Source organism: Chelonia mydas, chromosome 14 (assembly GCF_015237465.2).
Source record: "Chelonia mydas isolate rCheMyd1 chromosome 14, rCheMyd1.pri.v2, whole genome shotgun sequence".
Taxonomy (NCBI): domain Eukaryota; kingdom Metazoa; phylum Chordata; order Testudines; family Cheloniidae; genus Chelonia; species Chelonia mydas.
Genome location: NC_051254.2, coordinates 8133662 through 8149886, shown reverse-complemented (window position 1 = coordinate 8149886; position 16225 = coordinate 8133662). Strand labels below are relative to the sequence as shown.

At 40.9% G+C, this 16225-nt stretch overlaps 1 protein-coding gene across 8 annotated transcripts in view; it reads right to left on the bottom strand.

Moving 5' to 3' along the window:
* PITPNC1 (phosphatidylinositol transfer protein cytoplasmic 1) overlaps positions 1–16225 on the bottom strand; it is a 198495-nt gene that overhangs the window by 103125 nt on the left and 79145 nt on the right. For all 8 annotated transcript variants that reach the window (XM_037914090.2, XM_037914088.2, XM_043527639.1 and 5 more), the window contains one exon: positions 2028–2176. In XM_037914090.2, coding sequence (XP_037770018.1) covers positions 2028–2176 — 149 coding nt within the window. The remainder of the gene's footprint in view (positions 1–2027; positions 2177–16225) is intronic.

Here is a 16225-nt window from a genome sequence, read left to right as displayed (position 1 = left end):
ATCTGCACTGGCCATCAGGCAGCATTCTAGTAAGACACTGACACTCTCTCCAGGGCACTTTCCCTTAGTCGAGAAAGATATTGGAATCGTTTTGTTGCAATGGATCAGATATGGTACTTTTTTGACAGAAAAAGATATCTCGAAGAGAATGATCTTTCACCTCACACAAAAACATGGATCTCATGGGGGACAAGTGAAGGAGACAGAATGGACAGCTACCCTGAAATCTCTAGCGTTTGCATGAAGGTGCAGTGATCTGTCCTCGCTGTTTCTCCTTCCCAGATGGAAGTAAACATCTCACATTCTTTCTCTGAATGGAATGGAGATAAAACTAACCACAAAGGCACGTGAATGTATTAGATATGAATCCTCAGGACAGTTTCTGAAAACATGTTATGTCTGTGCACAGCCTTTTGAACACATGTGCATGCCAAGCACATTTGTACTAGCACTGATCTCCTATTCAGTGACAGATATTAAGCTTCTAAGTGGTGAATAAAGCCCTCAGCAGACTTTCTGCACAAGAACAATTATTTGTAGGTGTGGAATATTGCTGGTAATTCTCTTGTTAGGCTGGGGAAAGGTCGGATCTGTCAGGTCATTACACACGCAATGGTGTAATTGCCACAATATTGCTATATCTGCTTCTATGGATCACAGTGCAGAAAAGCTTAATAAAGAAAATGGGCCTAAGGGAACAGAGAAGAATTAGAAAAGCAGCAACATTCAGTTAGATCAGTAGTAATAAAAAACTGCAGCAGATTAAGGAATATATTTCATACAACAGAAATATATATATAGGTTTTCAAATTAATACTGGGCTTTAAGTCAGTGTGGAAGCACTGACCCCTAACACTTTAATTTCAGCTGCAGAAAAGACACATATTCTGCTTTAGGAAATGATGGGGCTGTCGGGAAACAAAAGCAATTTTTCTCATCATGTCTTTAAGCCTGTCACTTTGCTGCAGAAGGTCACTGATGTACAATGCTAGTGGTCATTCATAACGTCAGCTCACTTTGCTGAGACAAATCTTTTGTTACCAAAATGGGTCACTGGCCTTGTGCAGTTCTTACAAAATAGTGCTCAATCTTGCTGCATCAGCACCCCAAGGGCTCACTGCTACCCTAAGCAATTCTCCGCTAAGTGTGGGGCCAGAGTGACTTTCTGCATGCTACTGATGTTAAACAGAGGAGACATGATTAACCTCTGTGCCATTTCAGGCAGGATTAATTTTAATGCACCTATTTGATTTTAGCTGAAGATGCTGATTTGGGATTTTAGAAAAAAAATAAATCTACCTTTGATCTAGATTTTGAAAATAAAATAACTTTGCTTTAAAGAAGAACTTCAGTGTGTTAAACTTTTTGCACTTCTATAGCACTTGCCATCAGAGGCTCTCACAGCACATTACAAACATTAATGAATTAATCTTCAAACACCTCTGTGCAGGAGAGAAGAACCATCATTTCCATTTTACTGTTGGGGATGAAATGGAAGCACACAGCGATTAAGGGCATCCACAACCTTAATTAAAGTCAATGGGAGTTACTGGTGCTCCGCGCCTTGGAAAATCAGATTCTCCTGAAATGTCACAAGATCACACAGCAAGCATGGGATAGGGTGAGGAACAGAACCCAGATCTAGTGACTCCCAGTCCATCCGGCACACTACTTTTCTTTTAAACAGATCCCCTTTTTGTTTTATGTATTTTGAAAAATGGGGAAGTGTGAAAGAAAATAGAGAAATGTGCTGATTTTCAACACAATCCTGCCTTCAGGCCACAATTCTTTGCCGTGGAAAATGTGCTCTAAAATAAAAAAGGTCTCTATTTCAAGTGACAGCGCTCTTCCACTGTCCCTTTCCTTGAAGTTGCCAGTAACTGGCCTGTAGTCAATAGAACACATTACATTTGAAACACAAAGGGTATTTTCTGAGAGAGATGTTACGCCCTACAAATCTTCAACACTGTGCATGACTGGAGATTACAGCGGCATGCTGTTCAGGGAAACAGCTGCTTAGTACTTGCCTGTTGAGATAGACCCGTTTTTCTGTTAGCTGACCATTGCCATGATTTGGATCTTCATAGGGTTCATTCTGCACAACTTCCACGCCCTCCCCTCGGTCACTCTGCTCATGGCTATGCTTACTGATCATGTACAGCTGTCCAATTCTGTACTGCAAAACAAAAACAGGAGCAAATGTATTAGCCATATACAATGCATGAGTATCCACAAGCCAAATGTCAAAGGGTTATGCAGAAAAATTTGCAATTTAAAGGTAGTGAGGGGAGGGGGAATCACTGCATTGAGAACTGCCAGAATGATCATAATAAACACTACTACTAATAAATAAATTACTAAATAATAGTGGTACATCAATAGTGTCTTCTACCCAGGGAACCTCAAAGTACTTTACCAAGATCAGTCACGTGGTACACGATCATTGTTACACAGGTAAATTACATTATGGGAACCTTAAAAACCATCGGTGGGGGTGATATGGATCAGAATAAAAGCCTCAGTGTTCTGGAAAGATGGAAATTTCTGGATTGGCAAGGAGTCATGAAGAAGTTGGTGAAGGAGACTTCTCTGAAAGCCCTTGGCATACCTCTTTAAGGATTTGTAGCTATAGAGCCAGGTCCTCAGCTGGTGTAAATCAAGGTAGCTCCACTGAAGTTAAATGAGTTATGCCAATTCACAGCAACAGGCCCCTAAATTACTACTTGCATCCAAACCATCAGGGCACCTCACTGTCATAAGGGGACTGATTTTCTTCTTCTGAACCAGATATCAAAAGGCAAGCAGTATCCCAAGGAGACTCCCAAGTTTTTTGCTTATACATGGAGAGATATGCAAGGCACCCCTTTTAAACAGGACTAGACAACTGTGACTGTAGAGGTGCCAGGAATGGCAGCCTGGTAAAAAATTATACGGACACATACATATACCCAGGAGGAAATAATGACCTAGCCACGATCAGTTGTGACCATAAGACATCCAACAGCTTCATGATGGTCTGCGTGAAGCAAGCTGGTGGTTTCTGCCCCGTTTCTAGTGGATAAATGTCCACATCACAATACCGCCACCACAGCTGACACCCTTATTAGACTCCTCAGAAAAGCCAAGAACTAAATGGGTCCTGATGACTGGCCTCCACTTTTTCTGCTAGAGGTCCTTGAAGGTCAGTCGTCAGGCACTCTGGACAGTCAGTTTGGGGAAGGCTGCACTGCCACCCTGCCCCTGGTCTATGACTGCATCAAGGGCTTTATTATTCAAGTTTGTCTATCCAGCACTTTCTACCAGCACCAGAAATTCACTAAAGTAGGTTAAGAACTCATTGATTTTCTTGAATGAAAAGGTATTTTTTTCTATTAACCTCTAAACGGTATTTTCTGCGCAAGTTTCATGATTCTGCTCTGAGTTTTAAAAGAATGTCTTGCATAACTGACAGATTCATTCTTATTTCACTGAGTTCTAAAATTTTCTTTTATTTAGTTTCCCTCATTTTTTTCTGTCTCTGTATTTGTACATTTTGGAGCATAAGAGAATAGTTAAGAACCAACAGCTCCCTCGTGACTTTATTGTTTTAATGGATTTTTTTTTTTTAACTTGAAAAGGTCTTTTTCTAGGGTACCTGTGATGGGAGGACTAATCCCCAATAAGAAACACATCAGACATCTGACAAAGAATTCCAATGTATTTTGAAAGACAGATTTATAAATGATCTTTGTGCCAGGTTGTTAATACATGAACTGAGGTGCTTTCATTACTAACAGTTAAGTGCTACATTACGTGTCTCATATACTCAAGTGCTAAATAGCAGGGCTGGTGTTTAGTACTTGTGTACAAACTATTCTATTATTATTTCAAACAGTGCCTACCACGGTCCACCGAGATATCAGTTTCTGAGACACTATGCACAATAGAAATTACATTACTGTGCAGTACTGGAGGTATTAACTCTGTTCCCCTGGACTACTTTCTGTCATGGAGAACTGCAAATTAAAGATCTGATTCTGCTCCTATGGGAATTAGCGGGAGTTCAGCCTTTTATTTCAACAGGAGCAGAACTGGGTCTTGAGAACAATTTCAAACAGCAGCCAAGAGAGAGGAGGAAGGAAGATGCTAACAATGCAGTTCTGGGGGAAGCCTTGATGGAGGCTTTCCAAGTACAAGCTGTACTAAATTTAAAATGTATGGATTCAGAAATGTCTGGCAGAGTCATGTGTATGTGCAATATTCCCTAGGTGAAGATAGGACTTAGTGCCTCCTTTACCCTGTATCCTTCACTCTCTGCTGCCTCTCTTGCACCTGTCAAGCCAGGTCAGCAACCCTCCTATCTTCCTGTTTTCGAAAAGGATGGAACTTGCACCCACCTATATAATTTCTTCCTTCCCAAACACAATCCCAGTTTCTGTTCTGTGGTCGCAGTGTCGCTTGATGCCGCAGTGCTTTAAAACTGTGTTTCCCTAATGGTGGGTCCCAACCCACCAATGGATCGCAGGAAGATTTTAGATGGGTCATCACATCTGGGACCGGACTAACCTGTCATTGGACCCTGATGGAGGGGTGCATGGGCCAAACCTCAGTGGTGAAGCAACCCTGGGTACCAGGTTGCAATGCCTGGGGCGGGGAGCTGGACCCAGCCCCATGGGACAGGAACCACTGCTGTGGAGTGAGTACAGGGTGGGCTTGTTCTTCAACCCCGCTCCTCACCTCAGAGCCTCCCCTCTGCACTGGGCTGGGATTAGGGTGGAGGCCAGGGCAGAGTGTGAATATATGTAATGCGGGGGAATCTCAAAAAAAGACAAAATGCAGTTGATAGGTCACCTTAGTAAAAAAAATTGGGAACCACTGCTTTAAAGGAGCTGCTGTGGCAATCACAGCAAAGGATTCTGGAGTATATGACTGAGCAGAAACAGGGAGACCCTTTAGGAAGGCTGAGACAGGGCTTGTCACCAGGAGAGAACAGTTTATTATAATAAAAATACCTAGCTTTTATATAATATTTTATCAATTTAGAACTGTCCCGTTGCAGAATAACCTTGTTATTCCCATACAGTGTCCCCTTACAAGTAGCACACTAAGCATCTGCCTACTTAGCCTATGTCTAAGGCCTTCTTGAGAAGTCATAAAGGAGCTTAGCAATGATGCAGAGGAAGTAAGACGACCAGCTTCTTGCCTATGTGGCCTCTTACAGGCTGCTCAAGTGCACAGGCAGCCAGTCCCAGTCCCCATTATCTCACTGAGGTGCCCCTTGTAAAGAGGAGCCAATCCACTAGCCAGGTGTGTGGTCCCAGGGTTTAGCTTCTGTCCTACAAAGCTCCCAGCCCTGAAAACGTGCCCCAGCTGGAATGGTAGAGGTGTCTTTCTTTGGCACCATGTGAGAAGCATTTTGCGTTTGAAAATTTTCAGGTGGGTTTAGTGCTGGTGAAAGGAGCCAGATTTACAGGCTTGGTGGTTGAAGTCTTTGGTTTGTCCCCAGAACAAGCCTGGGCAGAGGCAGCAGCAGTGCAAGCTTCTTCACACTACCCTGGCACTGTACCTTAAACCTGACCTGTGAGGACTACTTCTATGAGTCAGAGGCTATTCATGGGTGAATCAGACATTGGCTTCTCTACTGAGACTGGCAAGAAAGTTGCTAATTTTGATGGTGTGGACACTTACATTGGAAGCTGGGTGGCCACCCACTGAACACATTTCCCACTCAACACCACCCAACCATCAGATAGCAGCAGGGCCAGATTTAGGAGCAGGCAACCCAGGCGACCACCCGGGGTGCTATTTTTTGTTGTTAGCAACAAAAGGGAAAATAAAATGTTTGAAGTAACATGTTTCAGGTATTCCATATGGGGATTCATTTTTCACTAACCTCCTAGAATGTTCTGGATCTCTGTAGAATCTCATGGAACATTCCAGACTTTCTGAGAACTATATTTTCGTCAACCCTCCTAAAATGTTGTCAACCATAGCCTGTATAATGGGCAGGGCATCACCAGGCAGTCAGTGAGATATAAGAATGAACTGAACTGAAGTGAAAGCCCAGCTGCGATATTGTGAATCTTGTTTTATTGTGTAATTGTGAAAGTGTACTTGTGTTTTAAGACTTGAAGAGTGTAAGCAGCAACTTAGAAAGGACATAATTTAATGAGATGCCAGAGATATCTACTGAACTCCTATTTACGCAACAATATAAAAGGAACATTGTTACATGTTAAGCATGGCAAAAGAAGTAACGTTTGATGACTTTCTAAGACTGCGGAACATACTATTAGGGAGAGCAAAAGCCTATCTGTTTTCCTCTATGAAAATAAAAGATGCCCCAACAGAAGTCTTCAGGAGCTCAGTATAGAAAGCAAAAAGCTCAACTGCAATCTAATTTGCAGTGAGGGGCAAATCTGATGAGAAAATATCTGAAACAGAATAACAACAGACCTTTTGAACTAAAGGACTAGGGTTTACATTCTAAGGCTGTCACTTATCATAACACTATTTACTACTATTTACCTATGTTGGTGCACAGCTCAATTTCTTGATGTTAGTACATTTCAGTTATTCTTAAAATTAAAAAGTTTACATAAGCTTAGAGGAACCAACTTTTTTATTTGCTTGAATAAATACAGATTTATAAATCCTAGCATGCAAATTTATCATCTTATATGACAGGGATAAATCATGCATGCAAACGGTGCATCAGATTCATGAAATGGGCTACAAATGCAATTAAAATAAGGTACTCAAAAATTTAACAAATGAAGGGGGTGGGGGCTCCAAAGATGCTGCTTGCCTGGTATGCCATTTGGTCGAGTGCTGGCCACGGAGAGTAGTAATTTCTGGTCATATCTCACCTGAGTCGGTGATCCATAGGTGAAAGTTTCTATAAACCATTATTGATTCTCCAAGCTATCCTATCCGACCCTGAGAAACATTCTTCATTTATACAGTACTCTGTACTACTTACTTTACATATTTTGATGCTTCTGAAAGTAAAGAAAGGCTTTTCCTTGGTACAGGGCGTTACAATATCCAGTATGTTCAGTTTCAAACACACCATACCTAGAAAATTGGATTTTTATAGCACCTGTCCTCATTCACTCTTTCATCTTCCAAACTGCAGTTCAACAAAGCTTAGCAGAATTCGATCTGAACAAGACTGATATCAGAGGGCCAGATCCTGATCTCAGGTGTAACTTTTTAATTCAGTGGAATCATTCTGCATTTACTGATGTCAATGAGATCAGAATCTGACCTGCCAATCTTGTTACTATTAACTCTTAGGAGCTACCCTGCCCTCTAAATACAGCATGTTAGTGTCTCAATAGCACGTACAGATGCAGTTCTGGCATGGGATGAAGCTTTCTAATCAAACCATATTGCACCGAACATCAGGATGGTATAGTGCATAGCTGGAATTGCTTCAATGGAAAGGCATTAAGTAAACCAGCTGGAAAGTTTTCAAACATTACTTCTTCAAGTGGAAGAGAAACACAGTGTCCAGTGACCATAATTTACTAACAATGAACTGTCTAATCAGCATTATGATCACTAATATATTGTATTTTTCCATGAACCATAGCAGCCAGGGTAGGTTGGCTCAGACATTTGTGGGACGCTGTACAAAGTGAGGCGTGGCATGCCTAAGGCTCAGGCAGACTTCTGAGTATAGCTCTAGCACCAGTGCGGGTGGAGACACCTGTTTAACTTAAGGCTTTTAGCCCCAGTCTCAGGCTTCAGGGGGATCTCTAAAGCCCTCAGCGCTGTCAGCATGGTGCATGGGTGCCACAGGTAACATGGCTTCAGGCGCTGTGGTTGTAGCTGACCCTGAGCAAAGCAGAGGAGGGAGGGGAGCTCTGTCTCCGCATGATGCTGAAAAAGCAGTTCTGAGTCCCAGGGCTGTCTGGATTTCGGTTAAGAAGGAGACTGATCAGCTGAATTATCTACAAAAAATATGAATGGTTTTGACTTTTATAGAAAGTTGTAGAGAAAGCAACTTTGATGGGGGGAGAGGGCAACGGAGAAGCAGATTTCAGGCTTTTCCATGTCTCACTGCAGGGTGGAGAACAGGGAAAGGAATTGGGGAGGGCAGAGTTCTGAGTTCTTTGTCCTACTGGATAGGAGTTGTAATAACTGTGCCTACAAATCTACTCTAACGGTGAGCACAACTGTAAAAATGAGTGTAAGTTCATAAGGTGTCACAAAAAACTGTAACAAATAATGTTGATGGGAAAAGATGCAAAAGTGAAACAGAAAGACTGAATTAGTCCAAACAAAATGGCCTCCTGACATAAGTCAAGGACTGTTAAATTCATGGCTGGTAAACAAAAAAAGTGTGGAACTGGAAATCACTGAACCAAAATTGGGGTGTTGGGTATTAGGCCTAACTGGATGACAAAAAAAAAAAACAACAAAAAAACGAGGGGATGGGCTATTCCACCCATCACTCCATTTTGGGGTCATTAAGGAAAGAAACACTGGGGAAAAAACTGGATTCTGGACGAAGCTTCACCATCATGGCTTCCACCCCCACCAACTCCTGGGATCCTGTACCTTTGTTATCCTGATCCTGAGAGATGTCCTGAAGAGACTGACCTGGATGAGACCCAAAGAGGGACCTGGATGACATTGCCACCTCTACTTGCTCTGGCTGAATCCCAACCATTGCCTGGAATGTGAGATGGTGTCACAAACCTCCCCCCGTGTGTTCTTTTCCTTCCCCACCTTATTTCTTCTCTCTCCTACTCCTCTCTTTTTCCTTCTATCTAATAAGAGTCTAACTAGCCGGCCAAGACTGCATATTTTGCAACACTGATGTAAGCCTGTGACCAGAAAGAAGAAACCAAAAGCAATGCCATAAAAAGCCTGATGCTGGTACGAGTTTGCTAGGTCTTGGAGTGGCTGATAAGATCATGTGCTGTGCCAGTGTTTTTCCAGCAGCAAGGCTGCAAGTGAGAGTCAACACCAGAGACAGATGTTGCATTTTCTATCATTTTTGTTCTTACATGTCCAGCCCATCTCAACTAACTTCTCTTTCTTCGCCAAACCTCATTTTAAAACTGTTTAATATTGGGCAGTGGTTGGGTTATGTTAACACATTTGACTCTTCGGGGCCATTTATTCCATCTAAATTAATGCAACACAGAGCAGTTGATTTTATCAGCAGAAAGGGAAACAAGGTCGCTTTGTCACTAGGAAACCGGAGACTGTGTTGGTAGCTGGTAAAAGAAGGCTTGATCACGTACGTAGCACTGCAAGGCTAGGTCCCCAAGAGCCTCTTTTATTGTGGGTTAAGGGACCAACCAACGGACAGGAGAGTTCATAGGCATATGTTGGAAAGGGATGCAGACAGAGCTCCAAAGGTGCAGGATACTGGGGACTGTTTAGAGTGGCCTCACCACCCATTAGAATTTACAAATGAGATAAGAGGAGCATGTCTTTGTTTTAAAAGAACAGGATAGGCAATCGGAGAGCCCCATTGAATCACTGAGTCCATCTCCCATCCTATTGGCTCTCAATTGTAGCCAATAAGTTTGACTAATGGAATGTAATTAAAAACCGAAGAATTACTAAAACACTGGGAAACACTAGGGCAGCAATCTAAACTCTGGGAAAGATTCTAATCTTCCCTTAGCTCTCACAACTTTTCCACCCAGACAGGCCTCACTAAGAAAAAGAAAGAAAGAAAGAAAGAAAGAAAGAAAGAAAGAAAGAAAGAACGAAAGATTGAAAGAAAGAAAGAAAGAAAAAGATTTCCGAGTCAAAGCTTATTCAAGGTACCGGCAAAGTAAAAAGTAAAAGATGAGAAAGTGACATTAATTTTAAAGTATAAAAACTAACAAAAAAACCCCAAACCCAACCAACCAAAACACCGCAAGCCTAATTTAGATTTATTTGGCCTGATTCTTCTCTCCATTACATTAGTGTAAGTCAAGTGTAGCTCCCCTGCAAAAATGTAATGACACCAATGTAAATAAAAGGTGCAGGGGAAGAATCAGATTCACTGTATTCCTTTTAGATAGACTGTATTTGTAAAGCTGTAAGTTACTGAATGGTCAAGAAGCAGTTAAGCCAGTGCCTCTGAATCTTGGTTCACAAGAGCGAAATAAGGTGGCATCATACTCTCATATTCTGTATAGGATTGCAGGACTCCTCTCGAATCAACCCGATGTCAAGTGATTAACCCCTCCATAAATATACCGGGTAATTACTGCTGAGTCACAGTAGTAGATGCATCTTTGTTGATTCCAGCTATTAATTAAGAGGGCATTTGAGCTCTTATCGTGAAACCCAAGGAAGGGTCTATCCATAAATTACATAACACATTTTTAGGTGATTTTCAAGACCCACACACCCTTTATAACACTGAAACAAAATGTACAACATAAAGGACCCATCCTCCTCCTGTCCCCTAGTGCCTCATATAATTTATGGACAGCCCTGAACAGCCAACAAGCTTAGCTTTTATATAACCCTTTTCAACCATAGATCTCAAATTGCCAAAAAAGCCAAACCTCAGGAGGGAGGTTAATTTGGACTAGAAACAAAGCGTGTTTATTCTGTTCAGAGCAGAGTGGGAATGCCACCTGCTTGTGGAGAGGTAACAAAGGTCCTACATAATTTGAAAAAAATCAATGTAGTTTTGTCTATGTTCCTATTTTCAACATCAGAGCAATTGCCAGCCAGTTTTGTAAAACCTGTTGTTACAATTGAATGTGTTTAGGTAATCCTCATTATAAGCAATTATATTTAAAAGCTATGTGTACTGAACTTTAGTTTTTGTCAGAACAACAATCCAATATAATCGTTTGTGAATAGGCATCTAAACCTAAAAGGTCTACAGACAGTCGCAATTCAGAAAAGCATGGCATGATTAGTGGAAGAGAAATTACACAGCAAAAAAAAAAAGAAAGATCTTCATTGTTTTAATATAGCCATTAGGCTTAAAACATGTTTTTGCAAATGTTGTTATCAAATTCTATCAATTTTCTTTGTGCATTTTATGTTCTAAGACTTGTGGTGCTGCTATTGTTTGAAGCCACACAAAAGCTCACGCACCATTAGTATTTAGGTGTAAAATCTGTTTTGCAGTAGGCTCGCTTTAGCACTGTACATAATAATTGATTTTAAGCTACTTCTGTGCAGAAGGTCCTCCTCCAACAGCCCTTGTTCATGCAAAACTGCCATTCTGATCAGACTCAGAGTCCTGTGTACAAGGGAGATTTTTACCTAGACTGTAATATTTAAAACTAGAAAAATGTATTGATAACGTCTTTAATTCAGATGAAGTAGGAAGCACTGACGTTGTTGTTGACTTGCTGGATGTTTTCACTTCTAATTCTACCGTTTGGTTTCTTTAAAGTTTGGCCTGTATTCATTCACTGAATCATAGAATTGTAGGATTGGAAGGGACCTCGAGAGGTCATCTAGTCCAGTCCCCTGTACTCATAGCAGGACTAAGTATTATCTAGATCATCCCTGACAGGTGTTTGTCTAACCTGCTATTAAAAATCTCCGGCGATGGAGATTCCACAACATACCTGGGCAATTTATTCCAGTGTTTCACGCTAACAGTGGGAGTAAGTATAGTTTAGAGGAAAGGACAGGTACCTTTGGTCTGGAATACAGTTTTGTTCTTGGCTCTGTGGAGCAATGCTAGATAAGTCTCCCTCTCTAGTTTTCAGTTTCCACCTCTGTAAAATGGGCCTAATAATACAGATCTCACAGGAGTATTGAGGCTTGATCAATGTTTAGATAGCAGTTTGAGATCTTCTCATGAAAGGTGCTAGATCAGCGTAAAAGTGTTACAAAACTTGATACAAATTAATCAATACAAGAGTCTGGCCAAATCGTAAATCACTAAACCTCACATAACTAACATGGAAGATTGCTCTTTCTGGGACAAATTCCGCTTTCAGTTTTTGGTGCAATGGCCACTGATTTCCCCCTCCCTTGTAACTTAGAACAGAATTTGGCCCTATCTGCATCTCTTGTATTAGAAATAATATCAAATTAAGAAAAAGAAATGGGCTGTGCTCTGCATTTACAATGCTTTTATGACATTTAACAACATATACAGTTGTTTTCTCACCTGCTGGGTAAGGGTTACATTTGTTAGTCTTGTATTTCCCTCTGAGACAAAGAGAAAACACAATGAGCAGTCACAGCCCTAAACAAATCCAAGAATGCTACTTCAGGTCTTCCATTGTTCATCTCTTAGTTGAAATTATTTACTGCCAAACCAAATTGCAGAGACAAAGCCTTTTAGAGCATCTACTCTGGCTCTTGTTTCATCTGACACCTATAAAATAGGCTAAGTCATGGCCAAAACAAATATATCAAAAGAGATAGTATCTGCTGTTTGCATTACATTTCTTGGCAGCCATATCACCAAAGGGACAAAATGAAGTTCACGGACTGAGAGTGTTGGTCCCAGTGGAGACCTTCCCCAGGTCTCTCTGGGCGGCAGTGTTGCAATTAGTACTCATTCTTCTTTATTTTTAAGTGCTGACAATCATAGGTGCTGGAACTAGGAATATTACCGCGTCCCCTGGCTTGAAGTGGATTCCATTATATACAGGGTTTATAGTTTGGTTCAATGGCTCTCAGAACCCCACTATACAAGCTGTCCTGCACCCCTGCTGACAATGTGCCCAGCACTGAACAAGGCACAGTTATGACCCTGCTCTGAGGAACTAAGAGACTAAGCCCTGCAGGAAGTCCTGCCTTAAAAGGCATGGGTGACAGCCTTCCATGATTCTCTGTTTGGCTGGCACTCCCCATATAAACCAAGAAGCCATTTTTAGGAGTTGTCTGAGGAATGCAAACCTCTGGTGTGCTTCTGCCTTAGATCCTGCAGGTGCATGCATATTTATGGGTCTGCACAACTCTTCAAGTTCCTTCCTTTATCTGTAATAGGTTTTATTATATTGTCTGCTTCCATTACCAAGAATTTCGGTTGGGACCAGGGGGTGTAACGTGCTAGCCTGTTGGCCTAGATCACAGATGAAGATGACCACAGGAAGATACTATGGTGAAGGGTGCTAGTAAATAATAAATAATAATAAATAATAATAATAAAAAATCCATAGATAGATATCTGAGTTTGCTTGTTGTCCTATTTCTGTTCATTTTAGAATTTGTAAAATCCTATTTTCAACCAGTCATAAATCTCATTCTAACCTAGAATGACAGTGTCCTTTTCAACTTCATTACCCAGACAGAAGCATCAAAAGAGTTATTAACCACCATGTATGAACAGAAATACTGAACCAAAATTGAGGCCCACTTTCATTTAAGTTGTTATGCAAACAGAATTGATTTTAATATTCATGTTGTAACAGTTCTGGAAGATGAATTACATTCTTGTGGGAGCAGAAACAAACATGCTAATACGGAATATTTCAGAAAACACTCCTGAGGGGAGGGGGTCAAGATGGGAGAAGAGATATTTACTGAAACTGAGTAATTCACAGTGAATAACTTATTCAAATAATGTAGCCTACTTTCCGTTTTGAAAATTGGCTGCCTACACCATAATCCCACTTTCTTCTGGTGATTGTCTATTGCTGGAAGAAGTCCTTTTCAGGATGGTAATTAATCTGCTTTTTACTGTCCCTGATGGAAGAATGTTAAACTAGCAGACAGCCCATTGTCTGCTTTTCCTCAGAGTTTAAAGAGATAGGTCTCACAGTTCTTAGACTTCTCTCAAGATAAATTCTGCTCTATAGCAAATATAAATTAAAGACAGATTAAAACCCATCTGTCACAACAACCCCTTCAGGTTCCTGTTAATATAAACTGATTGCTGTGTGAGTATGTTGGAGAGTTTGCAAGTAGTAATAGATTAAATTGTTTAATATACTGTATAAATACTTAACACAAAAGCACATCTTCAGGTACAAGCTGATGAACCATATTTTCTCATTTATATCTGTGCAAACCCATTGAACTCAACTGAAATGTGTGCAGTATCATTGCTCAGATGTAATTAAGAGACTAATTTGGTCCATTCATTCACAAATAGTGTACTGTACTTCTTGAAGGTACAAAGCAGATCTGGACAGATACTGAACAGCTCAATTTGTCTTGGGCATTCACTTTAGTACATCCCAAATGGTATCCTGATTTTTGGGAAGGTACCTATGTACCGCCTAGGTGAACAACGTGTGTATCCTAAGCAACTCTTATAGGCTGGTTGTTGTTTCCCTACCTGCCTTTGTTACCTGCTTGTTCTTATCTCAATTTATGTTCTGATTCATGAAACAAACACTTATGCTGTGTGTACCATTACTCACCTGAGTACTTCCATCAAAACCAGCAAGAATATTCACATATTTGAAAGATCAGGACTTAAGCCTTATTTGCACTAATAAAGTTTTGTTGTACTCCAGTATAGCCATATCAGCAAACCTTCCTAATATAGACAGAGCTTACACCAGCAGGAGTTCTTTTGTCAGTACACCTAGCTTATACCAGTTCTCCAGAAAAGGCACTGTTTTGCTGGTGTCACCCACCTATACTAGAGCTTTTGCCTGTATAGAAATGTTAGGGGAAAAAAACAACCCCAAACCAACATTACTATAGTGGCAAAAGTTTCAAATGTAGTCTAAGGTTAGGTCTATAAACCTTCTTATCAGGGACACAGCCTTTGTTTTAAGCACTTTGTACACTCATGAGGCTAATCACAGGCATTCAAACAAAGCTGTTTGGACATATCTAGTCATCCCCACACTGGTCCATTCCATTCCTAGAGCAATGGAATTAGGCTTAGCACAGTGAAGAACAAATAATCAATGGCTTCACACACACACACACACACACACACACACACACACGGTGAAAAACTCAGTTATACCGTGACTTGCAGAACTTCCAAAGAATCATCTGCTTGGGGGTCAGTTTTTATCTCCATGCAGTCAAAAGCCCTTCAGTCCTTCTGATATCCTAAAATCTAGTGAATCTCAAGGCATTAACAGAGCTTTAGGATATTTCTACAGAGATACAGCACCTCCATGCTGCTTCCTGTGTCTTCTCCCCGTTAAACTGGAACTTTGTAGCCAATGTCTCACCAAACCATATATGGTCCTTACCCTCAAAGGACGTTAGCCAGCATGAATCAGAGTCAGCCTTAATTCCCACAGTTTCTCCGTGAAAGTTTTCTAGGGAATAATGTTGCATAGAGCAGTTCCCTTTCCTTGCCAGCCACACTGCCCTAAATCAGTGAAGCAAACAACACTTTGTGCTTATATCGTGCCTATCATCTGAAGATCCCAGAATGATTTAGAAATGCATAGAGTTCATGAAAGGGGCCAGAGGATTGAAGGCGCGTCAGCTGCTTTTCCTCCAAAAGACTTGGACCATTTTAGCAGGTTTTCCATTACTTTCTCCCCAAAATTTACAGGGCATAGCCTGTTCCTAAACTTCATGGAGGTGGCGGAGAGGGCAACAACTGGAAGAGAAGATATGGCTGTCTTAAACTCAGTAACATACTAGAGAAATTGGTCAAAGTTCATCTGTGTGAAAATATGACATTTATAACATTTCAACGTCAGTGAGACTTCTGCATAAGTGCTGGTTGTGCAACTTAAAGCTGCCTGGGGATTTGTTTAATTTATGCACACAATGTTTTTAATCCCTCTTCCCCTTAATTGCAGAGAATAATAGCTGTAACCTCCTCTTTTATTAGACCCATCATTCTTCCTTTTTTACATCCTACATCCCCTTGGAGACATCACCCTCTCACTACTTGGAAAGATTCTTAAAACACACAAGAAACATTAAGACAGTTACCAGCACAATGTCACTTCAAACACAAAACAAACAAAGAAACAATAGGCACATATGTTGACCCCTCTCCACTCCCTCTATCTGACATCCCCTAGATGCATAACGCGCCCCCTTCCAGATGTGATCACTAAAATTATCTCCCTTGCTAATCTGGCTGTATCACAGGCCTCTTCAAATCCCAGTCTCCATTGGATCTTCTATCTCCACTTCATCACATTTACATTTCTTGTCCTCATCTTCAAGACTATACAATTCTTTTCCTCTCTTCCATATCTGAATCTTATGTCCATACTTGCCTCCTCAGCTTCACGAATGATCGTAAATTCATAAGCTGTCACAGTGATTTCACTTGACAGTGTATTGCAGGAACTGCTATTTCCATTTAGTCCTTCACATTTTTATTCATTTTCACCAGTGAAATATAGGCTGTTCTCCTCTGTAT